Source organism: Phacochoerus africanus, chromosome 10 (assembly GCF_016906955.1).
Source record: "Phacochoerus africanus isolate WHEZ1 chromosome 10, ROS_Pafr_v1, whole genome shotgun sequence".
NCBI lineage: Eukaryota > Metazoa > Chordata > Mammalia > Artiodactyla > Suidae > Phacochoerus > Phacochoerus africanus.
Window position 1 is genome coordinate 131,555,255 of NC_062553.1, and position 27,185 is coordinate 131,582,439.

A 27,185-nucleotide genomic window follows, 5' to 3' on the forward strand; every position below is an offset into this window, starting at 1 on the left:
GAGTGAGGCCAGGGGTCAAACCCACAACCTCATGGTTCCTAGTCGGATTTGTTTCCACTGTGCCACAATAGGAACTCCGCCTTTTATTCTTTTTAAGTTGTGGTAAAATATACATAACAAAATTTTCCATTTCAACCATTTTTAAGCATATAGTTCAGTGGCATTAAGAACATTCACGCTGTAATGCAATGATCTCTGCTTTCCATCTCCAGAGCTTTTCCATCATTCCAAATTGAAACTCTACCCATTAAACAAATTCTCCTCTCTCTCCTAGCCCCTGGCAGCCACCGTTTTACTTTCTGTCTCTGAATTTGATTATCCAGGTATCTCGTATAACTGGAATTATACAATAGTTGGCATTTGTTTCTGGCTTATCCTCAAGGTTTAACCATGCTGTAGTATGTGTCAGAATTTTATTCCTTTTGGGAGTTCCTGTCATGGCATAGAAGAAATGAATCTGACTAGTTTCCATAAGGATGCAGGTTTGATCCCTGGCCTCGATCGGTGGTTTGGGCATCTGGCATTGCTGTGAGCTGTGGAAGACACCGCTCCGATCCCCCGTTGCTGTAGCTGAGGTGTAGGCCAGCAGCTGCAGCTCTGATTCGACCCCTCCCCTGGGAACTGACATATGCCACAGGTGCAGCCCTAAAAAGCAAAAACAAACAAAAGAATTCCTTTTGAAGATTGAATAATATTCCATCATATGCATATGCCACATTAATAAAATATGCTTTTAAAGGAAAGTGACAAAAGCTGCCTAATAGGTATAGGAAGGCAACGTAAGGTTTACTTGAGATGTCTTGATATCCCTTGGGGCTTGATATCCCTCAATATCAAGGCTTCTCATCAGAGTATACAAGTTTGTGTAGGAGATTTAGGTAAAGGAAGAAGACCTGTTTCCTTTTATTGCCGCAATAAATTCGCTACACAAACTGCTAATTCATTCCGTAGATATCCAAATTTGGTTTCCCTGCAAAAGTAAATGCTGTTTACTAGCAAATTTGCATACTAGCCTTCTGTTTTACCATTCTCTCCGTAGGAAAATGGAGTAAGTTCTCTTACTGCATTTACTGCAGTTCTGTGTAGTGAGTCTGTCCACTTGTGCGTTAGCTGACAGTGATTTCCTGGCATACAGAGTTCACGAGTTAAACCTCAACCCGACATATCTTTTGAGACATTCTTTAAAATAGAAAAGCTACAAAATTGGTCAGATGTAAGCCAACAAGCAAACAAAAATAGACACAAACACACAACCCTATGGTCTGATCTTGAATTTAAGGTGACTCAAAATTAATGCCCCTGATTGGGCTCATCATTCCTGTCTCAAATCTTCTCTCCCTGTGATCTCCAGCTGCCATGTAGCCAGTTAGCAAAACAGAAAAACAAGGACATGGGACTTGGTGCCCTCCCACCTTCCTCATCCAATCACCAAATCCTGATGATTTTGCCACCTGAAGATTTATTTTATTTTATTTTATTTTTTGTGCTTTTTAGGGCCATACCTGTGGCATGTGGAGGTTCCCAGGCTAGGGGTCTAATCAGAGCTACAGCTGCCAGCCTACACCACAGCCATAGCAATGCCAGGTCCTTAACCCACTGAGCAAGGCCAGGGATCGAACCTGCAACCTCATGGTTCCTAGTCAGATTCATTTCTGCTGTGCCACAGTGGGAACTCCTGAGATATATTTTAAAGATTATTCTCTTCTCTACATTCTTTATACTGGTGCCACAATTCAAGTTTGTATCATCTCTTGCTAAATCACTGTAACTGCCTGCTAATTTTTCTCTTTTCCTTCAACATTGACCCCTAAAATCTGTCCTCCATACATTACAAAGAGTAACAATATAATACACAAATCCAGTTCTGTAATTTAATCAGTGGCTGTACACTAACTTTTTGGAGAAAACTTAGTATGACATCTAAAGCCCTTTTAATCTGGACTCCAGCTGGCCTTGAACTTTTGGACTCAGCAATACCAATCTGCTAGCATTTCCCCACAGGCCCTTTGTCCTGTCCATCCCTTTGCTTACACTGCCTGGTGTGCCCTTTCCTCTCTTTGTACCTGGCTGTTCTACTCACGCTTAACACCCGACTCAGGGTTCTCTTCTTCTAGAATTGTATTGCATGCCCTCCTCCATATTCCTGTAACTCTCTTTATATAACTTTATTATTATACTTATCACAATATCTTAGTTCAAACCATATGAAATATTCAGTTCTTTATTCCAAAGCAATAAGAATTTCATATGGTCCTACCTAAATGTTATACTTTTATTCTTTTTTTCTTTTTACAGCTGCACTTGTGCCATATGGAAGTTCCAGGCTAGGGGCTGAATTGCAGCTGCAGCTGCAGGTCTACGCCACAGCAACACTGAATCTGAACTGCATCTGTGACCTATGCTGCAGGTTGCAGCAACACTGAATCCTTGACCCACTGAGCAAGGCCAGGGATCAAACATGAGTCCTCACCGACACTATGCTGTGTTCTTAACCCACTGAGCCACAATGGGAACTCCATGTTATACTTATTTTATCTTTCTTTCTACTGCACCGTGAGCTTGCTGAGATCAGGACTCTGTTCACAGGATTTTCCTAAGCATTGTGACTATGACCTACACATTAAAGTATTGGTGGGATGAGTGAATGAAGCAACTGTAGTTAATTCCTTATTTATATATTTTACAGCCAGAAAATTGATGTCCCGGTATAGTTTTTAGTGATACAGAAAAAAAGCCTGCCATCATTTTTTAAATCCTGATATGCAATACACACTGATACACACATAAATTCACAAAGTATATAAAATTCATGAACATAAGTCCAGTATTTTAAGATTTTTGTCTTCTCTAAAAAAGCTTGCTTCAAATTCAGTTCCAGATAAGAGAAGCTAGGCGAAATATAGAGAGCTAAGTGTGCCTATGTCCCTGTGAAAATTACATTAGTGAAATTCTTGCCCAATCCTAGTCCAAAGAATCTAGCTACCCTTAACTATTTTCCGCTATTGATATGATATGCTTGTGTCATTTACTTTATTCCCCTTACCCTTTGTTGCTTTTTCTAGCATGGACTTGAGGAAACAGCTGATGAATGCAAGCGACTGGGCTCAAAGGCCCATGCCTTCGTGGTAGACTGCAGTGACCGCGAAGATATCTACAGCTCTGCGAAGAAGGTGACGCTTTATACTCCCTTCAAATCATATCATGTCAGAGTTTGGAGGGATTTCGGAGATGACCCAGTTATAACGTATAATACACGTTTTATGGTTTGCCCAAGGCTGTGCAGCTAACTAGTGACAGAACTAGAACCTGGAACTGAGATTCCTGGACTTCAGTGTGTTCAGGAATCTTCCGGGAAATTTGTTAAAAAATAGGCACCACAGAGGTTTTCTTTCAGTAGCTGAGGGCTGGTGCCAGGAATCTGCCTGTTCAGCACCCTCCACGCCCCCATCTTGCCCGTCAGTTTCCAGGCAGGTGAGTCCTTTGATGACCTGCAGAATCACTGACAGGGTTTTCTAAAGCCCAGTCAAAGAACTGAGTTAGGAGAGTTCCCGTCGTGGCTCTGTTAATGAACCCGACTAGTACCTGTGAGGTGCAGGTTCGATTCCTGGCCTCGCTCAGTGGGTTAAGGATCCGGCATTGTACGAGCAGTGGTGTAGGTCACAGATGCGGCTCGGATGGAGTGTTGCTGTGGCTGTGGTGTAGGCTGGCGACTACAGCTCCAAGTGGATCCCTAGCCTGGGAACCTCCATATGCTGTGGGTGCGGCCCTAAAAATAGAAAAAAAGACAGGAAAAAAAAAAAAAACCACGGAGCTAGGAAGTTAGGAAGAACTTAACTGTGTATCAGGCTTTGATCACATAGCGATCTGTTTCTAGAAAGTGGTGTTTACCTCTTCTAGGTGCAGCTGAGGTGTGCTCTATGGAATGGTGCTTCACCCTGAGGGCCCTCATCCCCATCCTTGCTGACTAAATGCTGTACCAGTAGAAGGTTCATGAGGGCCTGGGCAAATTCCTTAAAATATACATTCCTGGACCTCCCCCTGGACGTTATGATTTAGTGCAGTATGAAGAGTGGAGTTCAACCAGGCTTCGAGAACCTCATTGTTTAGGGAATTTTAGATTTAGGGGCTCGTTTTTTTGTTTGTTTGTTTTGTCTTTTTTTAGGGCCGCACCGGCGGCATGTGGAGGTTCCCAGGTTAGGGGTCTAATCAGAGCTGTAGCCGCCGGCCTACACCACAGCCACAGCAACGCCAGATGCGAGCCGTATCTGCAACCTACACCACAGCTCATGGCAACAACGGATCCTTAACCCACTGAGCAGGGCCATGGACCAAACCCGTGTCCTCATGGATACTGGTTGGGTTCGTTAACCACTGAGCCACGACAGAAACTCTTTGGGGGCATTTTTAACTTCTATTTTTAGATTATAATTTTTTAAAATTTGAAACTGATGTCTCTATTATTGGTAAGACCTGAGCTATGTCAAAAGAATGAGAAGAAATTACTCAGGCCAGTAGTAGGAAATGGCTTTCCTGGAAAGGGGTACAGTAAAAGCAAGGCCTATAGATAAGAAATATCTGCATTTTTAAAAAATTACTCAGTGAATTTATTACACTTATAGTGGTACAATGATCATCACTATCCAGTTTTATAGGATTTCCATCCCACAACCCCAACGCATCCTGCCGTGCCCCCCCCCCCGCCCCAAACTGTCTCCTTTGGAAACCATAAGTTTTTCAAAGTCTGTGAGTCAGTATCTATACTGTAAAGAAGTTCATTGTATCCTTTTTTCAGATTCCACATGTCAGTGAAAGCATTTGATGTTGACCTCTCATTGTCTGACTGACTTCACTTAGCATAATCATTTCTAGGTCTATCCATGTTGCTAAAAATGCCAGTATTTCCTTCCTTTTAATGGCCGAGTAATATTCCATTGTGTGTATGTACCACATCTTCTGGATCCACTCCTCTGTCGATGGACATTTAGGTTTTTTCCACATCTTGGCTATTGCAAATAGTGCTGCAATGAACACTGAAGTGCTTGTGTCTTTTCGAGTCATGGTTTTCTCTGAATAGATGCCCAGAAGTGGGATTGCTGGATCAAATGGTAGTTCTATTTTTAGTTTTCTGAGGCATCTCCATACTGTTTTCCACAGTGGTTGCACCAATTTACAATTCCACCAACATTGTAATAGGGTTCCTTTTTCTCCACACCCTCTCCAGCACTGATTGTTTGTGGACTTTTTGATGATGGCCATTCTGGCTGCTGTAAGCTGGTATCTCGTAGTGGTTTTGATGTGCATTTCTCTGATAATGAGTGATGTTGAACATCTTTTCATGTGTTTTTTGGTCATCTGTATGTCTTCTTTGGAGATCTGTCTGTTTAGATCTTCTGCCCATTTTTTGTTGGGGTTGTTTGTTTTTCTGGTATTGAGCTGTAGGAGGTATTTATAAATTTCGGAGATTAATCCGTTGTCAGTTGCTTCGTTTGCAAAGATTTTCTCCCATTCTATGGGTTGTCTTTTTGTTTTGTTTAGGGTTTCCTTTGCTGTCCAGAAACTTTTAAGTTTAATTAAGTCCCATTTGTTTATTTTTATTTTTACTGTCATTACTCTAAGAGGTGGATCTGAGAGGATGTTGCTGTTGTTTCTTTTCCATGTGGCTGTCCAGTTTTCCCAGCACCACTTATTGAACAAGCAGTCCTTTCTCCATTGTATATTCTTGCCTCCTTTGTCATAGATGAGTTGGCTGTAAGTGCATGGGTTTAATTCTGGGCTTTCTATCCTGTTCCACTGATCTATGTGTCTGTCTTTGTGCCAGTACCATACGGTTTTGATGGCTGTTGCATTGTAGTATAGTCTGAAGTCAGGGAGCCAGATTCCCCCAGCTCCATTTTTCTTTTTCAGGATGGTTTTGGCTATTCTGGGTCTTTTGTGCATCCAAACAAACTTTAAAATATTTTGTTTGAGTTCTGTGAAAAATGTCCTTGGTAATTTGATAGGGATTGCATTGAATCTGTAGATAGCTTTGGGTGGTATAGTCATTTTGATAATATTGCCTCTTCCAATCCAAGAGCATGGGATGTCTTTCCATCTATTTGTGTCATATTTGATTTCCTTCATCAGTGTCTTGTAGTTTTCAGAGTATAGGTCTTTTGACTCTTTAGGTAGGTTTACTCCTAGGTATTTGATTCTTTGGGGTGCGATGGTAAACAGTACTGCTTCCCTGATTTCTCTTTCTGATCTTTCATTGTTAGTGTATAGAAATGACATCGATTTCTGTGTATTAATTTTGTATCCTGTGACTTCACCAAATTCATGGATGAGCTCTAACAGTTTTCTGGTAGAGTCTTTAGGGTTCTCTAGGTATAGTATCATGTCATCTGCAAAGAGGGATAGTTTTACTTCTTCCTTTCCCGTTTGGATTCCTTTTATTTCTTTTACTTCTCTGATTGCCATGGCTAGGGCTTCCAAGACTATGCTGAAGAGTAGTGGCGAGAGGGGCATCCTTGTCTTGTTCCTGATCTCAGTGGGAATTCTTTCAGCTTTTTGCCATTGAGAATGATAGTTATCTGTGGGTTTGTCATATATGGCCTTTATTATGTTGAGGTAGGTTCCCTCTATGCCCAGCTTCTGAAGGGTTTTTATCAGAAATGGGTGTTGGATTTTTTCAAAGGCTTTTTTTGCATCTATGGAGAGGATCATATGGTTTTTATTCTTCAGTTTGTTAATGTGGTGTATCACACTGATTGATTTGTGGATATTGAAGAATCCTTGCATCCCTGGGATAAACCCCACTTAATCATGATGTACAATCCTTTTAATGTATTGTTTGATGTGTTTGCTAGTATTTTGTTGAGGATTTTTGCATCGATGTTCATCAGTGAAATTGGCCTGTAGTTTTCTTTTTTGTTGGTATCTTTGTCTGGTTTTGGTATCAGGGTGATGGTGGCTTCATAGAATGAGTCTGGAAGTATCCCTTCCTCTGCAATTTTTTGGAATAGTTTCAGAAGGATAGGTGTTAGCTCTTCTCTAAATGGTTGATAGAATTCTCCTATGAAGCCATCTGGTCCTGAACTTTTGTTTGTTGGAAGTTTTTTAATCACACTTTCAATTTCAGTTCTTGTGATGGGTCCATTCATCTTTTCTATTTCATCTTGATTTAGTCTTGGAATATTGTACTGTTCTAAGAATTTGTCCATTTTTTTTTAGGTTTTCCATTTTATTGGTATATAGTTTCATATAGTAGTCTCTTATGATCCTTTGTATTTCTGAGATGTCTGTTGTTACTTCTCCTTTTTCATTTCTAATTTTATTGATTTGAGTCCTCTCTCTTTTTCTTGATAAGTCTGGCTAAGGATTTATCAATTTTGTTGATCTTTTCAAAGAACCAGCTTTTCATTTCATTGATCTTTTCTATGGTTTTCTTTGTTTCTATTTCATTGATTTCTGTTCTGATCTTTATGAGTTCTTTCCTTCTGCTAATTTTAGGTCTTGTCTGTTCTTCCCTCTCAAGCTGCTTTAGATGTAAGTTAGCTTGTTTATTTGAGCTTTTTCTTGTTTCTTGAGGTTGGCTTGTATTGCTCTAAACTTTCCTCTTAAAACAGCTTTTGCTGCATCTCATAGGTTTTGGAGTGTAGTATCTTCATTGTCATTTGCTTCTAGGTATTTTTTTAATTTCCTCTTTGATTTCTTCAGTGATCCATTGGTTATTTAGTAGCATGATGTTTAGTCTCCACATTTTGTATTTTTTGCAGTTTTTTTTCTTGTTGTTCATTTTCAGTCATATAGCTTTATGGTCAGAAAAGATGCTTGATGTGATTTCAATTTTCTTAAATTTACTGAGATTAGATTTGTAGCCCAGGATGTGATCAATCTTAGAGAATGTTCCATGTGCACTTGAGAAGAATGTGTATTCTGTTGCTTTTGGATGGAATGTCCTATAAATATCTATTAAGTCAATCTGGTCTAATGCTTCATTCAGGGCCTATGTTTCCTTATTGATTTTCTGTCTGGGTGATCTGTCCATTGCTCTAAGTGGGGAGTTAAAGTCCCCCACTATTATTGTGTTATTGTTGATTTCTCCTTTTAAGGTTGTCAGCAGTTGCCTTATATATTGTGGTGAACCTATGTTGGGTGCGCAGATATTTAAAATTGTTATATCATCTTCTTGGATTGATCCTTTGAACATTAGGTAGTGACCTTCCTTGTCCCTTAAAATAGTCTTCATTTTAAAGTCTGTTTTGTCTGTAACGAGTATTGCTACTCCAGCTTTCTTTTGATTCCCATTTGCATGGAATATTTTCTTCCATCCTCTCACTTTCAATTTGTATGTTTCCCTAGAAGTGAAGTGGGTCTCTTGAAGACAGCATATATATGGGTCTTGTTTTTGTATCCATTCAGCCAGTCTATGTCTTTTGGTTGGGGCGTTTAGTCCATTAACATTGAAGGTAATTATTTATATGTATGTTCTTATTGACATTTTATTAATTGCTTTGGATTTGTTTTTGTTGCTCTTTTTTCTTCCCTTCTTCTCTTGTTCTCTCCTCTTGTGGTTTGATGACTATCTTTAGTGTTATATTTGAGTTTGTTTTTCTTATTTGTGTATCAATTGCAGATTTTTGGTTTGCAGTTATTCTGAAGTTTTGATATAAGAGTCTGTATATATACTAGATTGTTTTAAGTTGTTGGTCTCTTAATTGCAAGTGCATCTCCCGTGTCCTGCATCTGTACCCTTCTCTTCTCATGATTTCTGATTTTGATGGCATAATTGTGTATGGATTATTTCATATGTTTACTGTATATATACCTTTACTGGTGAGCCTTGTCATTTGTGATGTTTTTGTTTCTGGTTGCTGCCTTTTCTTTTCTGCCTAGAGAAATTCCTTTAGTATTTGTTGTAAAGCTGGTTTAGTGGTGCTGAATTCTCTTAGCTTTTGCTTTATCTGTGAAGCTTTTGATTTCTCCTTCAAATCTGAATGAGAGCCTTGCTGGGTAAAATAATCTTGGTTGGAGGTTTTTTTCCTTTCATCATGTTAAGTATATCATTCTACTCCCTTCTGGCCTGCAGAGTAAGAAATATCTGCATTTAACAATAACTATTTTATATCCAATCACTTGTGATGGAACATGATGGAAGATAATATGAGAAAAAGAATGTATATATATATGTATAACTGAGTGATTTGCTGTACAGCAGAAATTGACAGAACATTGTAAATCAAGTATAATAAAATTTTTTTTTAAAAACAATAACTATTTTACTTAAGTCAACAGTGATTTTCCTTCATAGAGATGAGCGAGCTCTTCCAGTTAGTAGTAGATATGTTACCTTGGGCAAATTATTTAACCTCTCTGTGCCTAACTTTTCTCACATTATAAAATGGGGATCACAGCAGACTGACCTCATAGGGTAGTTAATGAAGATTAAGTGAATTAATGGTATACACTTCTTAGAACAGTACTTGGCACTTAATAGCCACTTTGTAAGAATTAGTTATAAGTATTAAAGTAAAATCACCAATATTATCTGTATAATTTTGTTATTGGCCCTTGTTAAGGGGATTTACTAGCCCAACATCTTTAGTTACCTAAATGGAAAACATTTGTTTCCAGATTCATCTGGGAATAGGCTTTTCTGGAAAAGATAGTTTTATTATTTGAACCTATTCCATTGTGTTTTTACTGAACTTACTCTGAGATAAACTAAATGCTTAAACAGAGTACATGCAATGTGACGTGATTATCAGATATTTTGATGTAGCTATTTTGGTTTTTTGCTTTTTAATTTTTATAATGATTTTTATGTTTTCCATTATAGCTGGTTTACAGTGTTCTGTCAATTTTCTACTGCACAGCAAGGTGACCCAGTCACACATAACATGTATACATTCTTTTTTCTCACATTATCATGCTCCATCACAAGTGACCAGACGTAGTTCCTAGTACTATAGAGCAGAATCCCATTGCTTATCCATTCCAAAGGCAATAGTTTGCATCTGTTAACTCCAAATTCCCAGTCCACCCCACTCCCTCCCCCTCCTCCTTGGCAACCACAAGTCTGTTCTCCAAGTCCACAATTTTCTTTTCTGTGGAAAGGTTTGTTGTGCCATATATTAACTTCCAGATATGTGATATCATATGTTATTTTTCTTTCTTTTTCTGACGTACTTCACTCTGTATGAGAATCTCTAGTTCCATCCATGCTGCTGCAGATGGCATTATTTTATTCATTTTTTATGGCTGAGTAGTATTCCATTGTGTATATATACCATATCTTCCTAATCCACTCATCTGTCCATGGACATTTAGGTTGTTTCCATGTCTTGGCGATTGTGAATAGTGCTGTAATGAACATGCGGGTGCATGTGTCTTTTTCAAGGAAAGTTTTATCTGGATATATGCCCAAGAGTGGGATTGCTGGGTCATGTGGTAGTTCTATGTATAGTTTTCTAAGGTACCTCCATACTGTTTTCTATAGTGGTTGTACCAATTTGTGTTCCCACCAACAGTGCAGGAGGGTTCCCTATTCTCCACACCCTCTGCAGCATTTGTTATTTGTGAAGTAATTAATGATGGCCATTCTGACTGGTGTGAGGTGGTATCTCCTGGTAGTTTTGATTTGCATTTCTCTAATAATCCTTGACATTGAGCATTTTTTCATGTGCTTGTTGGTCATCTGTATATCTTTTTAGGAGAAATGTCTGTTCCAGTCTTTTGCCCATTTTTCAATTGGGTTGTTTGTTTTTCTGCTGTTGAGTTGTATAAGCTGTTTGTATATTTAGAGATTAAGTCCTTATCAGTTGCATCATTTCAAACTATTTTCTCCCATTCTGTCAGTTGTCTTTTTTTTTTTTTTATGGTTTCCTTTGCTGTGCAAAAGCTTGTCAGTTTGATTAGGTCCCAGTGGTTTATTTTTGCTTTTATCTCTGTTGCTTTGGGAGACTGATCTGAGAAAACATTTGTAAGGTTGATATTAGAGAATGTTTTGCCCAAGTTCTCTTCTAGGAGTTTGATGGTGTCTTGTCTTACATTTAAGTCTTTTTTTTTTTTTTGCCTTTTCTAGGGCTGCTACCGTGGCACATGGAGGTTCCCAGGCTAGGCATCTAATTGGAGCTGTAGCTGCCGGCCTACACCAGAGCCACAGCAACGTGGGATCCAAGCCGTGTCTGCGACCTGCACCACAGCTGATGGCAATGCCAGACCCTTAACCCACTAAGCAAGGCCAGGGATCAAACCTGCAAGCTCATGGTTCCTAGTCGGATTCATTAACCACTGAGCCACAACGGACACTCCTACATTTACGTCTTTAAGCCATTTTGAGTTTATTTTTGTGCATGGTGTAGGGTGTGTTCCAGTTTCATTGATATACATGTGGCTGTCCAGGTCTCCTGGCAACATTTGCTGAAAACAGTGTCTTTTTCCCACTTTATATTCTTGCCTCATTTTCTAAGATTAATTGACTGTAGGTGTCTGGATTGATGTAGCTATTTTGAAGTGGCTATTTTGGTATTGGGACAATTTTATGTCACCTAAACTGTTAAACTTTCAGCTTGTTTTTATTATTAAGAAATATGCAAACACTGGGGAAGACAACACGTGATGAGGGAGAGCTCAAGGATGAAGAAAGGGTCAAGCATGACTTTGACAATATGAAACAATAATTTATATCTTGAGTCATATTAATTTGGAAGCATTATGGCAGCTTCATCAATTCAACCACACAGAATGTCCTGTTTTTGCCAGTCACTTAAGGGCATTATTCTGAACAAGTTTTTATGTTGTGTTTGAGATGTGGACATAGGTACAAATAGTATTCATCAAGGGCCAAACAACTCCACTTGACACACCAACAATTTAAGTACAACCTGGTGAAATTCAGTTCCGGCTGCGAGCGTTCAGCAGTGACCCACTGATGTCCTCCTGACACCCTAATATCCGCCTGAGGTGTTGATGGGCCTTCACCCTGGCTTCCTTTCTGTCTGAGGTGGCTTTTCTTGGGCTCTGAGTTCAGAGGATCTCAAAGAGTACCAGCTCCGTGTGACCTTTGACACCCATATGACTTTGAGCAAGAAACAGCCCTTTCATATTTCTGACCTTTAAAACGAATATATGAGTTAACTATCTCATAGAATTGTGAGAATTAAATGAGGCAAAAAATGAAATTTTGAAAAATGTATAGCAGAGCGGGAGGCTTTAGTGGGCTATATACCACTTCACCCTCAGCCCCCCAGCACTCAGCACTATCCAAATAATAACTCCAAATAGCTTTTACTTGGAACACAGTGTATGACAACATGTACTGTAACTCTAGGAACCAGACACCAGAAGCTTAGTTATTCAAAGAACCACAGAAATACGGAAGAAGATACTCTTGCATTGCTAACCCCTAAGCCTCTTGTCACCTGGTGGGGAAAGGTTGGTGAGCAGTAGATGAAGTGACCACAGAAATGAAAAAATAGAACCTGTAATAGAAGATGTGGCCACTTACTTATCTAATCAGTCTTACATGGTTCACCCATAATTTTTTATGTCCTTACCTTTGCCAATTAATTTAATTTTTTTTCTGCTTACCTATTGAAATAGTATTTAAAAAGTAAGTGCTGCTTATCTGTCCCTGGTTAGGTTTTTCTTCGGAAAATGCCTCGGGCTGTAATCAATGGAACAAAATCAAGAGACTAAATTGTGTTTGTTTGTTTGTTTGTTTCTATTTCTTTGGGCCGCTCCCTTGGCATATGGAGGTTCCCAGGCTAGGGGTCTAATTGGAGCTGTAGCCATTGGCCTACGCCAGAACCACAGCAACGCGGGATCCGAGCCACATCTGCAACCTACACCACAGCTCACGGCAACGCCGGATCGTTAACCCACTGAGCAAGGGCAGGGACCGAACCCTCAACCTCATGGTTCCCAGTCGGATTCGTTAACCACTGCGCCACAGCGGGAACTCCACATTTTTGTTTGTTTGTTTGTTTGTTGTTTTTGTTTTGTTTTGTTTGTTTGTTTTTAAGAGACTAAATTGTGAAAGAAAATTTCTCCTAGTAGACTTACAGATAGGGCTATTGTGAAGTTAAGTACTTTAAAGGTTTTTTTTTTTTTCCGTTTGACACACATAGATTACAAAATTATATGTGTCATAGTTTTCCCCACATCTAATAGAAAAATTATATTCCTTTAATAGTCATTGCATGCAAGCCTATCTCAGACCCCTTAACGTTGCAAATATTTTTCTTATTTTATTTTTAAAGGTGAAGGCAGAAGTTGGAGACGTTAGTATTTTAGTAAATAACGCTGGTGTAGTCTACACATCAGATTTGTTTGCTACACAAGACCCTCAGATTGAAAAGACTTTTGAAGTTAATATACTTGCACATTTCTGGGTAAGTATATCTTCTTTTACAAAAACATACACTTTTGTACAATCCAATGATTAAGTTTAAAGTGGAGCTGTCAGCAGACATAAGGATATCAAATCAATACTAAAGACAGTACTAAAGTATTGTACTGAATTTAATGTACCAGGGGATAACGTTATACAAAGAGACCATTTTTTATACTATGATCAAATCCTGTCAAACATTCTCATCCATCAAAAAAATGTTAATAACATTAAGAGGGGAGTTCCCCTCGTGGCGCAGTGGTTAACGAATCCGACTAGGAACCATGAGGTTGCGGGTTCGGTCCCTGCCCTTGCTCAGTGCTCAGTGGGTTGACGATCCAGCGTTGCCGTGAGCTGTGGTATAGGTCGCAGACGTGGCTCGGATCCTGCGTTGCTGTGGCTCTGGCGTAGGCCGGTGGCTACAGCTCCGATTAGACCCCTAGCCTGGGAACCTCCATATGCCGCGGGAGCGGCCCAAAGAAATGGCAAAAAGACAAAAAAAGCAAAACAAAACAAACAAAAAAAAACATTAATAGGAATAAACTTTAGCAGGAGTTCCCATTGTGGTTCAGCGGGTTATGAACCTGACTAGTGTCCACGAGGGTGTGGGTTTGATCTCTGCCCTCGCTCAGTGGGTTAAGGATCTGGTGTTGACGTGAGCTGTGGTGTAGATTGCAAATGTGGCTCAGATCCTGCATTGTTGCGGCTGTGGTGTAGGCCAGCAGCTACAGCTCTGCTTTGACCCCTAGCCTGGGAACTTCCATATGCCATGTGTGTGGCCCCAAAAGGCAAAAAATAAATAAATAAATAAACTTCAGCTGTTATATATCTTTTAATTCTAAACTAGAATTTCACATTTCTGTGGGATCCTGTTTAGAGATGAAAGACAGGCTTAGAGATCGTCATCTGAGTCACCTGCTATGATTCCATAAAAGATAAACCCAGTTTACTCTCAGGTTCTCATGAGACTCGGGCTTCAGGTTATTTCCTGCTCCCCAAATTGCAAACGTTATTATGAATCTCATTATTCACAGTCTTAAATTGTATATATATAGAGAGAGAGAATAAAGGAAAGAAAGTTTAAATATTGGTCAAATAGCAAGTTCATAAAAGAGTCCCTCAAAGTTCTTGGAGGTGAGTTTGGGATGAGTAATCTCAGAATGTAAATTGGTGCAGCCACTATGGAAAAAGATATGGAGGCTCCTTAAAAAACTAAAAATAGGAGTTCCCGTGGTGGCTCAGTGGTTAACAAATCCAACTAGGAACCATGAGATTGTGGGTTTGACCCCTGGCCTCACTCAGCGGGTTAAGGATCTGGCGTTGCCGTGAGCTGTGGCGTAGGTTGGTCGCAGAGGCGCCTCTGTTCCCAAGTTGCTGTGGCTGTGGCTGTGGTGTAGGCTGACAGCCACAGCTCTAATTAGACCCTAGCCTGGGAACCTCCATATGCCGCAGGAGCAGCCCTAGAAAAAATGCAAAAAGACAAAAAAAGAAAAAAAAAACCCTAAAAATAGGAGCTCCCGTGTGAGTCAGTGGCTTAAGAACACGACTAGTATCCATGAGGATGCAGGTTTGATCCCTGGCCTCAGTCAGTGGGTTAAGGATCTGGTGTTACTGCAAGCTGTGGTGTAGGTCACTGATTCAGCTCAGATCTGGTGTTGCCATGGCTGTGGTGTAGGCCTCAGTTGTAGCTCCAGTTTGAACCCTAGCCTGGGAACTTTCATATGCAGCAGGTGTAGCCATAAAAAGAAAAAAAAAATCTTAAAATAGAGCTATCATATGATCTAGCAATCTCACTCCTGGGTATATATCTGAAAAAAATGAAAACTCTAAGTTGAAAAAACACATGTGACCCAGTTGTTCATAACACCACTGTTTACAATAGCTAGGATATAGAAGCAACGCAGGGGTCCATCATCAGATAATTGGCTTAAGAAAATGCAGTATATTTATACAACGGAATATTATTCAGCCATAAAAAGGATGAAATATTGTCATTTACAGCAATATGGATGGATATAGAGTTGATCATACTAAGTCAGACAAAACCAAATATTAGATTAAATGTAGCATCTAAAAAAATAATACGAATAAATCTATATACAAAACAGAAACAAACTTACAGACATAGAAAACTAATTTATGTTTACTGCGGAGAGGGAGAGGAGGGGGGGACAAATTAGGAGTATGGGATTAACAGATACAAACTACTATACATAAAATAGATAAAAAGGATTTACTGTATAGCACAGGGAATTATATTCAATACCTTGTAATAACCTTTAATGGAAAGTAATCAGAATATACATATGTGTATATATGTGTATATATAGACATAGCTATAAATCACTTTGCTCTATACCTGAAATGAATACAATATTATAAATCAACTATACTTCAATTTAAAAAAATTGGATTAGCAAAAATGTAGTATTATTTTATATTAACATTCACAAGGGTTTTTTGTTGTTGTTGTTTTTTGTTTTTTTTTGTCTTTCTGCTATTTCTTGGGCTGCTCCCTTGGCATATGGAGGTTCCCAGGCTAGGGGTTGAATCGGAGCTGTAGCCACCGGCCTACGCCAGAGCCACAGCAACGCGGGATCTGAGCCACGTCTGCAACCTACACCACAGCTCACGGCAACGCCAGATCATTAACCCACTGAGCAAGGGCAGGGACCAAACTCACAACCTCATGGTTCCTAGTCGGATTCGTTAACCACTGCGCCACAACGGGAACTCCCCAAGGGTTTTTTAAATATGATTTTTATTTTTTCCATTATAGTTGATTTACAGTGTTCTGTCAACTTCTACTATATATATATATATATTTTCTTTTTCTCATATTATCCTCCATCATGTTCCATCATAAGTGACCAGATATATTTCCCTGTGCTCTCCATCAGGATCTCATTGCTTATCCAGTCCAAATGCAGTAGTTTGCATCTATTTGTTTTGTTTTGTTTTTTTTAGAGTCACACCTGCAGCATAAGGAAGTTCCCAGGCTAGGGATGGAATTGGAGCTGCAGCTGAGGCCTACGCCACAGACGCAGCAACACTAGGTGCAAACTGCATCTGTGACCTGTGTTGCAGCTTACAGCAACGCTGGATCCTTAACCCACTGAGCAAGGCCAGGGATCGAACCCACATTCTCATGGATACTAGTCAAGTTCTTAACCCACTGAGCCACAACAGGAATGCCATCTTCCCAAGTTACTGATATCCATTTTTATGATTTGCAAATTTGCCTCTTTCTGCCTCTCTTAAAATGTAGGGTATTTTTTTCTTGATCCCCAGCATAGAGTAGGTTCTCAATAAATATTTATTGCATGAATCATTCAGTGACATTGGAAGATTGCTATTACTTTGGTATTTTGATGATATAACCAAACTGTTTTCTAATAGTTTCACATTAAATGTAAACTGTTTTAATAACTCTATTCAGTTTATGAGATGATAAAAGACATCAGTGACAGGTAGAAGAATTGGGGACATAAGAAGTTAACAATTTAGGGAGTTCCCTTTGTGGCTCAGCACTTAACGAACCCGACTAGGATCCACGAGGAAGTGGGTTCGATCCCTACCCTCACTCAGTGGTTAAGGATCTGGTGTTGCCGTGAGCTGTGGTGTAAGTTGCAGATGTGGCTCAGATCCTATGCTGCTGTGGCTGTTGCGTAGTCTAGCAACTGTAGCCCTGATTCGACCCCTAGCCTGGGAACTTCCATATGCTTCAGCCCTGAAAAACAAACAACAACAAAAAAGACATTAACAATTTAAATGAGATGGATTCCCAAAGCTTTCAGTGTCCATTGTTTTACTTAGTTTTTCTGATCTGGTCATCCTATCCTGTTGCCTTATGTTGCCACATTTGGCAGTTAATCTAGGTTTTTCCATTTATGCCAAGAGCAGTGTTTACAAAATATTCCTTTGCTTTGAAATATTCCCAATGGGTTTGTCAATCGGAAATAAAAATGTTTTTCTCTCTTAATTGAAACTATTTCTAGACTACAAAGGCATTTCTTCCAGCGATGATGAAGCATAATCATGGCCATATTGTCACTGTGGCTTCAGCAGCTGGGCATACTGGGGTCCCCTTCTTACTGGCTTATTGGTAGGTGAACGTGTGTTTCTGTCATTGGGTTCCTAGGCTTAACTTGTGTGTGGCCTCTCACCCTGTTTAATGAGAATTCCCATCAACAACGAAGGGCTTGAAGTGGCGAAAGTAGGCAGAGAGAGTTGGCCAAAGTCTCTTAAACAACAGCATAGCCAATTAATACTCTCCTAGGTTGACTTTCCTAAAGGTGACTACAGGGAAATTATCCAACAGGAAGCCAAGTGCTTAAAGCATTTTTCATCCCTTTTAGCAGCAAGGAATTAAAACCAGAGCAACATTTTTGCACTGTGAAAAAAGTTAGTGTTAATTTTATTTATTTATTTATTTGTTTTTTTACATTAAAAAATTTAATTGGAGTGCAGTTGACTTACAAATATTAATAATTTTAATAAAGTAATTCTGTGGAAACAAAACAATATAAAGAGAGTATAATCTGGAGTTCTAAACATGAAAAACATTCAAACAATGGAATTGTTGTAAAAACAAATGTTCACAGCTATGCGTTTAAAAAACCCACACCATTGTCATAACGGAGGACTTGCTGTAGCACGCAGGGCCCGGTAATAGTGTGCTCCACTGTTTGCTGTGAAGAATTGATCAGTGAGACCACCAGAGCCAAGTTCTTAGCCATTGCTGTATTTTAGCAGATAATAGCTCTTCATTGTTGAATTGTGACTGTAGAAACAAGTATGCATACCGTAGTGCTCAAATTTGTTTTCTACGTTTGTGCTCTTTTGGGATTAAGTATCTAAGTTCTAGAAGCAACATAGATGTAGTTGTAAATGCAGCTGTGGATACGTGTGTAAACATATAGACATAGAATTAGGTAAGTAACTTTTTTTTCCTTTTAGGGCCGCACCTGCCGCATATGGAGGTTCCCAGGCTAGGAGTTGAATTGGAGCTACAGCTGCTGGCCTACACCACAGCCACAGCAGTGCCAGATCTGAGCCGTGCCTGTGACCTATGCCACAGCTCACTGCGACGCCAGATCCTTAACCCACTGAGTGAGGCCAGGGATCCAACTAGCATCCTCATGGATCCTAGTCGGGTTTGTTAAGCCCTGAGCCACTAAGGGAACTCCCAATAACTTATTTTCATATGAGATATGAGCATATGAGCTTAGCAGCCGCAGCAGCTGAAACTATCTTTTATCAAGGGAGTAGAGTAAATACCAAATCGTATTAGAGTTTGAGGGCTAAGGGCTGATCACCCAACTTAAACTGGCTCTGAAAGAAACAGTATGTAATCTGGACAGTCAATCTATTCTTAACTGCTTCAGCAGTATTTCATCTTTTCTTTTTTTTTTTGACTACACCCATGGCATATGGAAGTTCCTGGGCCACGGACTGAACCCCTGCCACTACAGCAACACAAGTTTCCGCAGTGGCAACACTCAGATCCTTAATCCACTGAGCCACAAGACGGAGGGAGAAAGAAAATATAGATGAAGAAAAATAACAAAATAAAGATCATTTGTCGTGTTGTTCCCTAAGAGCAACCATTCTGTGGGTATGATTAGACTGTCCTCACTAACATTCTTTTTGTTCATCTATAAACTCTGGCTGGTGTATCTTAACTTTAATAGCCAGTTTATAAACATGAATGTTACCAAAATGGGAAGACATGGCAAAACTGAGCCCTGACCATTAGGTCATGAAGCACTGTTATTTAAAAGAATTTGGAATAAGAAACATTAATTCAGATTATTGATAGTAAAGAGAAATTTTTTTTTTTTTCTTTTTGGCCACCCCACAGCAGGCATATGGAGTTTCTGGGCCGGGGATCAGATCTGAGCCACAGTTGTGACCTACACCACAGCTACAGCAACACCAGATCTGTGATCTACCAGATGCTGGAGCCAGGGATTAAACCTGTGTCTCAGCACTCCAGAGATGCAACCGATCCCATTGCACCACCATGTAAATTCCAATAAGGAGAAATTTCATATAATATTTCAAAGTGCAGGAAAAAAATCCACTCACTTTCAGCCTTCATATATGTATGTCTAAAACAAATTCACTCTGAAGTTCAAAAATATAAAATTTCTTTAACACATGCAATTTCATTAACTATGAGTTTTGATACATTTCTGCACTTTGGAGTTGGTTAAGAAAAATCAGAAAATACAGATTAGTAAAATAAAAAAGAATACAAATATACATTGAAAAGGAAAAAAGAATATACGTTGTCTCTGTGAGGATGTGGGTTCAATACCTGGCCTTGCTCAGTGGGTTCAGGATCTGGCATTACCACAAGGTGTGCCATCGGTCACAGGTTCATTAGAGACCAAAGCAGTCATGGAGATTATTATAGTAAAAGTGTGGGGACGAGACATTAAAAAAGTTCACCCAGGAGTTCCCATCGTGGTGCAGCAGAAACAAATACGACTAGGAACCATGAGGTTTTGGGTTCGATCCCTGGCCTTGCTCAGTGAGTTAAGGATCTGGCGTTGCCATGAGCTGTGGTGTAGGTCACAGATGTGGCTCAGATCTGGCATTTCTGTGTCTGTGGCATAGGCAGGCAGCTACAGCTCCAATTACACTTCTAGCCTGGGAACCTCCATATGCCTCGGGTGCAGCCCTAAGAAGACAAAAGACAAATAAATAAATAAATAAATAAATTAATTAAATAAAATAAAAAAGTTCACCCAAATGAATATTTAATTACGAATCCAAGATGTACTGTCACAGAAAACAGAAGACTGCTGTATAATGGGGAAATAATTTAGACTAGGGGTCAGGCAAGGCCTCTCTGAGGAAGTTAAGACTTAAAAGAAGAATAGAACTTATCCAGGAGAATTTCCCAATGAATTTCATGAACATATTATAGTAAATAATGAACAGTCTATAGCAACATTAAATTTTATGGAAACAGTGACCCAAAAACAAACACCTTACCAATTTTCCTAACGAGACATTTAAGCCTACTGAGTTCTCATTCTGATAAATGATGCTGGGATACAGTAAATGGTTATACCAATGGGTCTTAGGTTTTACTGTGCTTATAAATTTACTTGAGGATGGTCTAGAATGCAGATTCTCGTTCAGTTGGTCTCAGCCAGGAACCTGAGGTTCAGATGTTGCCCATGCTCCTTGGCAGAGGACCACACTTAACTGAGGAAAACAGACCTCTGAGCTAAATAGATGCAGCAGCTTTCTTGATTTATTTTGTCGTCTGTTTATTTTCAGTTCAAGCAAGTTTGCTGCTGTTGGATTTCATAAAGCTTTGACTGAAGAACTGGCTGCCTTAAAAAGAACTGGAGTCAAAACAACATGTCTCTGCCCTAATTTCATAAACACTGGCTTCATCAAAAACCCAAGTACCAGGTAAGTTGAGACAGAAACGGAGACAACAGGATTGCCAATTTCTATGGGAACCATCCTGTGGGTTTTCCTAAATGTTTTAATCCTTTAAACACTTGATATTGAGGCCCTTCCCTCACCTCAGTTTTAGCTTCTGTAGATTGCGGGGAAATACAGAGAGAGAGAGAGAATATATATAAATGCAGATAGAATGACACAGGTGAAGTTGCCGAGCCTTCCTCTTTTCTTTCTTTAAGTGGTGATTCTCAGACCTAAGTACACATACACGTCTGCAGGAGTGCTAGGGCACCATGCTAAGGATCCTACCCTCAGAGACGTTGATTGACTTCCTTTGGTTGGGATAGAGTAGTGGTAGAGAAGGGAGCCTGAGCCTCTGTGTGTTTAACAAGTAATTCTGATAGAGGTGACCCGGGACTACAACTTAGAAAACGCTTTAAAGTGTTTAAGCAGTTAAAAAGACATATTTTTAAAATTATAATTGAATTCTTAACCCCAGGACAAGGCTGCACAAAGCTAACCTTCATCTGGGCAAGGGTGCCCTCTCCTGGCAAAGCCCTACTAATACAATTAAAAAATAATTGGGCGGCTTCCTGGGGCGCAGGGTGGATGGGGGGAGGGTAAGCAGAAGCTGGCCTGATTCTGGCCTAATCACAAGAATATAACCTGGCTAAGGAAGAGTCTGCGGCTTGTTTGCCTCATGAACCCTTTTGAAAATAAGCTGACTGTACAGTGGATTCCCAAGTTTCAGCCTAGAAACTTAGTTCTAATTAGAAGACTGGAAAATTCTTACTTTATATTTCGGACACCTAAATAAAATCATGATTTTTTTTAAGCTCTGTAACAGTACTTTGCTTAGGGAGATTAGGTCACTTTCCCATAATTGGCAGAACTGAGATTCAGACCAAACTCATTTTTATGCAGAGGGACACCCCCGAGAAAAAAAAAAGGAAACAACCAACCACTCAGTGACCAATTCAAAATATTTTCTATCATATTAATTTTGGAACTTAAATTCTCAAAGATGTGCTTTAGATGTAGTAATGAATCTATCAGAAGTACATAAGTTCCTACTCTTCAACAATTCATTTCAAAGAAACAATTATAGGAGTTCCTGTTGTGACACAGCAGAAACAAACTGACTAGTATCCATGAGGATGTGGGTTCAATCCCTGGCCTCGCTCAGTGGGCCAAGGGTCTGGCATTGTTGTGAGCTGTAGTGTAGCTGCTCTGGCTGTGGCGTGGGCGGGCAGCTGTACCTCTGATTCTACCCTGAGCCTAGGGACTTCCATATGCCACAAGCGTGGCCGTAAAAAAAAAATTATAATGAAATGGTTGGAAAAGACAGCAAAGATACACACACACACATACATGTACATATATACACACATGTATATGGATATATGAACACATAACGCATATGTGTATATGTATACATGCACAAACAAGGATGTGCATTTATTACAATAATGAAAGATTTGACATCTAAATGCCCATCAACAGAGAAGACCTACATCCAAAGATTGTTAGGCTACCAATGAAAAGAATAAGGTAAGGAAAAAGAAAAGAGTAAAGTAGCTGTTTATATATCAACACAGAAAGCCGACAGCAGTATATTGTTAAGTCAGAAAGAAGATGGGATATATGTTTCCATGTACCAGAACAAGAAATGCAGTAAGAAGTGAGCCTCTTGAATTGGAAAGCTTTAACTGGAAATCCAGTTTTTCAATAAAGTGGTTATCTCTGGAAGAGGAGCATCTTTAAAGAGGCTTTTCTCTATAGTATTTAAATTTTCTTTATAATCATCATGTATCACCAGAAAAGCAATAAAGCTATTTTCAATGAAGTATTTGAGAAAAAAGGAAAAAAAATATTCTCAGAGTTCTCTGATGGCACAGCAGGTTAAGGACCCATTGTTGTCACTGCAGCAGCTTGGATCATTGCTGTGGCTCCGGTTTGATCTCTGGCCTGGGAACTTCCACGTGACAAAGGTGCAGCAAAAAAAAAGAAAAAAGAAATAATTACTTAATGATTCTCAGGAAAAACTTCAATTTAAAATTATGTTAAGGAGTTCCCTCTGTGGCTCAGAGGGTTAAGAATCCAACTTGTCTCTATAAGGATGAAGGTTTGATCCCTGGCTTCACTCAGCGGGTGTTGCCACAGCTGTGGTGTGGGTCACAGATGTGGCTTGGATTCAGTGTTGCTGTGGCTGTGGCATAGGCCTCAGCTGCAGCTCCAATTTAATCCCTAACCTGCGAACTTCCGTATGCCACAAGAGCGGCTGTAAAAAGAAAAAAAAAATGTTAAAAAATAAAACTAGGGGGAGTTCCCGTCGTCGTGGCGCAGCGGAAACAAATCCAACTAGGAACCATGAGGTTGCAGGTTCCATCCCTGGCCTTGCTCAGTGGGTTGCGGATCTGGCGCTGCTGTGAGCTGTGGTGTGGGTCACAGACGCGGCTCGGATCTGGCACTGCTGTGGCTGTGGTGCAGGCTGGCAGCTGTCCTCCATCCCCTAGCCTGGGAACCTCCATATGCCATGGGTACTAGTCAGTTCATTTCTGCTGTGTCAGTTCATTTCTGCCGTATCTCCTATAATTGTTTCTTTGAAATGAATTGTTGAAGAGTAGGAACTTATGTACTTCTGATAGATTTATTAGATTGCCCTTTGAAAGGATTGTTCTGACTTATCTTCCCACCAGCGGGGTACACAATGTCCGTTCCTCTCACCTTTGCCAGCTTGGAATATTAACACGCTTTTAATCTTTGCCAACCTGCTGGGGGCAAAAACAGTACTTCTATGTTACAGAAGTATATTTTTGATTGTTAGAAAGGCTCACAGTCGTCTTTCCATGTTTAATAAGTTCTGTTATCTTCTCTATTCCTCTCTGCTTATATAGATCTGACCACATTATACAAGTGCCTATAAAAATCAGGATAAGAAAGTTCCCCTGTGTCCCTAGGTCATTGAGTGATTTTTTTTTCCCATGCAAGGGCATTAGATTTTGTTAAATGTTTTTTCTGTACATATCGAGATGATCGTGTGGAGCTTTTCCTTCATTCCATGAATATGGCATATTATATTAATTGATTTTTCTGTGATGAACCACCTTGCATCCCTGGAATAAATCTCACTTGGTCATGCTATATCATCCTTTTAGTATGATGCTGAATTTGGTTTGACAGTATTTCGTTGAGGATATTTGCATCTGAATTCAGAAGTGATATTGGCATGTAGTTTTCTGGTGATATCTTTGGCTTTAGTGACAGTCATTCTGGCCTCATAGAATGAGTTGAGAAGAGTTCTGTCCTCTTCTGTTTTTTAACAGACTGAGAAGGATTGGTGTTAGTTTTTTAAATGTTGGGTAGAGTTCATCATGAAGTCTTTTAGTCCTGAGCTTTGCTTTGAGTTTTTCAATTACTAATTCAGTCTTTGGCGGGGGGTGGTGGGGGGTGTTTCTGTGGGTTTTTTTGGCTGCAACCATGGCATAAGGAAATTTGCAGGCTAAGGATCAAACCCACGCCACAGCAGTAACAATGCCAGGTCCTGAACCCACTAGGCCACCAGGGAACTACTAATTCAATCTTTTGTTAAAGGCCTACTCATATTTTCTCTTACTTCTTGAATCAGTTTTAGTGTTTTGTGTGTTCCTAGGAATTTATGCATTTTGTCTAGATTACCTAATTTTTCGTATTTAATTGTACATAGTATTCTCTTATAGTCCTTTTTATTTCTGTAAGGTCAGTAGCAGTGAACTCAGTAATAAATTCCTTTTTATTCTTGATTTTAATAGTTTGTCTTTCTTTTTTCTGGTCTCTTCTGGCAAAAGGATTGTCAATTCTGTTGATCTTTTCAAAGAGCCAACTTTTGGTTTTACTGATTCTTTCTATTGTTATCTATTCTCTATTTATCTCTGCTTTAATCTTTATTATTTCCTTTATTTTGCTTTGTTTTAGGTTTAGTTCTTCTTTTTTTTTGTCTTTTTGTCTTTTTGCCATTTCTTGGGCTGCTCCCACGGCATATGGAGGTTCCCAGGCTAGGGGTCTAATCGGAACTGTAGCTGCCAGCCTACACCAGAGCCACAGCAACGCAGGATCCGAGCCACGTCTGCAAACTACACCACAGCTCACGGCAACACCAGCTCCTTAACCCTGATCCCTTAACACTAAGCAAGGCCAGGGATCAAATCCACAACCTCATGGTTCCTAGTCAGATTCGTTTCTGCTGCACCACAATGGGAGCTCCAAGATCTTTCTTCTTTTTTTAATGTAGGTGTTTATAGCTATAAATGCCCTCTGAGCACTGCTTTTGCTGCATCCCACAAATCTTGGTATTCTGTTTTTTTTTCATTCATCTCAAAATATTTTATAATTGCCTGTGATTTCTTTTTTGTTCCATTGGTCATTTTCCCCCATTTGTGAATTTTCCACAATATGTTTTTGATTTCTTTTTTAATTGACATATAGTTGATGTACAATAGAATGTTAGTTTCAAATATACTTACTTAATGACTTGACATTTGCATGCATTATGAAATGATCACCATCGTAAGCATAGTAACCATCTATCCCCATACAAAGTTAGCACAGCCTCATTCACCATATTCCTTATGCTGTGTACTACACCTCTGTGGCTGGTTTCATAATTGCGTGTTTGGACCTCTTTATCCCCTTCACCTGTTTTGTCTCCACCTCCTCCCCTCTGGAAACCACGCATTTTTTCGCTGTTATCTATGAGTCTATTTTTGTTTTGTTTTCTTTATTGTTTTTTTATATTCCACATACAAGGGAGATAATATATTTGTCTTTCTCTGACTATTTCACTTGGCATAATACTTTCTAGATCTATCCATGTTATTGCAAATGGCAAGATTTCTTTTTTTAAGGGCTAAACAATATTCTATTGTATGTATACATACCACATCTTCTTTATCCATTCATCTATTGATGGACACTTGGGTTACTTCCGTATATTGGATATTGTAAATAATGCTGCAATGAACATTGGTGTGTACTGATTTCTACTTTAATTCTGCTGTGGCCTGAGAACATTTTGCATTATTTCAGTATTTTTAAATGTAATGATTTTGCTTTGTGGTCTAACATATGATCTGACCTAGAGATGTTTCTTGTGCCCTTGAGAAAAACATATATTCTACTGTTGTTGGGTATAATGTTCTATAGATGCTGTTAGGTCCAGCTGATTTTACTCTTGCTCAAGTTTTCTATTTTCCTTGCTCATCTTCTGTCTGTTCGGTCCATCGTTGAAAGTGGGATTAATATCTCCAACCCTTATTTCTAACCTATTCATATCTCCCTTCAATTCTGTCAACTTTTTGTTTCAAGAAAGTGGGGGCTTGGGAGTTCCCTTCATGGCTCAGCAGGTACGAACCTGACTAGGATCGTGAGGATTTGGGTTTGATCCCTGACCTCACTTAGTGGGTTAAGTATATGGTGCGTGAGCTGTGGTGTAGGTCACAGATGTGGCTTGGATCCCGTGTTGCTGTAGTTGTGGCTAGGCTGGCAGCTGTAGCTCTGATTCAGCCCCTAGCATGGGAACTTCCATATACTGCAGGTGCGGCCCTAAAAAGAAAAAAAGAAAAAAAAAGAATTTGGGGGCTCATTTTTAAGTATATGAACAATTTTTAATTAAATGTATTTCCCTTAAATATCTTTTTATTTTCTGTTGGTGATATAAACAATGCAGCATAATATGAATTTCTTAGGTTAATTGTAATTGGATGTTCTGATTCAATCATTTTAAAATATCTACTCTCCTATGTGTAATATACATAACAAAATTTACTTTCTCTAAAAATTTAGTTTGGAGTTGCCATTCCAGCTTATCAGGTCAAGAACACAGCTCAGTGTCCCTGAGGATGTAGGTTCGATCCCTGGCCTCACTCAGAGGGTTAAGGATCCAGCGTTGCCATAAGCTGTGGTATAGGTCGCAGATGCGACTCGGATCCTGTGTTCCCGTTACTGTGGTATAGGCTCCAGCTGCAACTCCAATTCAACCCCTAACCTGGGAATTTCCATATGCTACAGATATGGCCCTGAAAAGTAAAAATAAAAAATAAATATTCAATTTGTGTATGTGCTACAGAAAGACATTAGTTTTCATTGGCTAGTGCCATAAAAAAAGGAGACGTTTGTATAAGAAGGTGACTGGTAACATTTGAATAGTATAAGTGTATAAGAACTTATATGTACCAGCAGAGTGCTCAAGCTGGCTTATATTCAGTTAGTGAAGCTATATTGTCAGCTTGAAATTGGCTATGGTGGAAGTATACCAAAGAAACCAAAGTATATCAAATTCCCAGCTGCAAAACTGGGAATTCTGTGCCCTGGAGACCTAGTTGTTACATATTTACCAGCATACCACTGT

At 39.4% G+C, this 27,185-nt stretch overlaps 1 protein-coding gene across 1 annotated transcript in view; it reads left to right on the top strand.

The window, feature by feature from the left end:
- HSD17B11 (hydroxysteroid 17-beta dehydrogenase 11) overlaps positions 1 to 27,185 on the top strand; it is a 38,425-nt gene that overhangs the window by 5,240 nt on the left and 6,000 nt on the right. The window contains exons 2-5 of the mRNA XM_047797967.1: positions 3,063 to 3,170; positions 13,242 to 13,373; positions 17,371 to 17,477; positions 20,669 to 20,806. Coding sequence (XP_047653923.1) covers positions 3,063 to 3,170; positions 13,242 to 13,373; positions 17,371 to 17,477; positions 20,669 to 20,806 — 485 coding nt within the window. The remainder of the gene's footprint in view (positions 1 to 3,062; positions 3,171 to 13,241; positions 13,374 to 17,370; positions 17,478 to 20,668; positions 20,807 to 27,185) is intronic.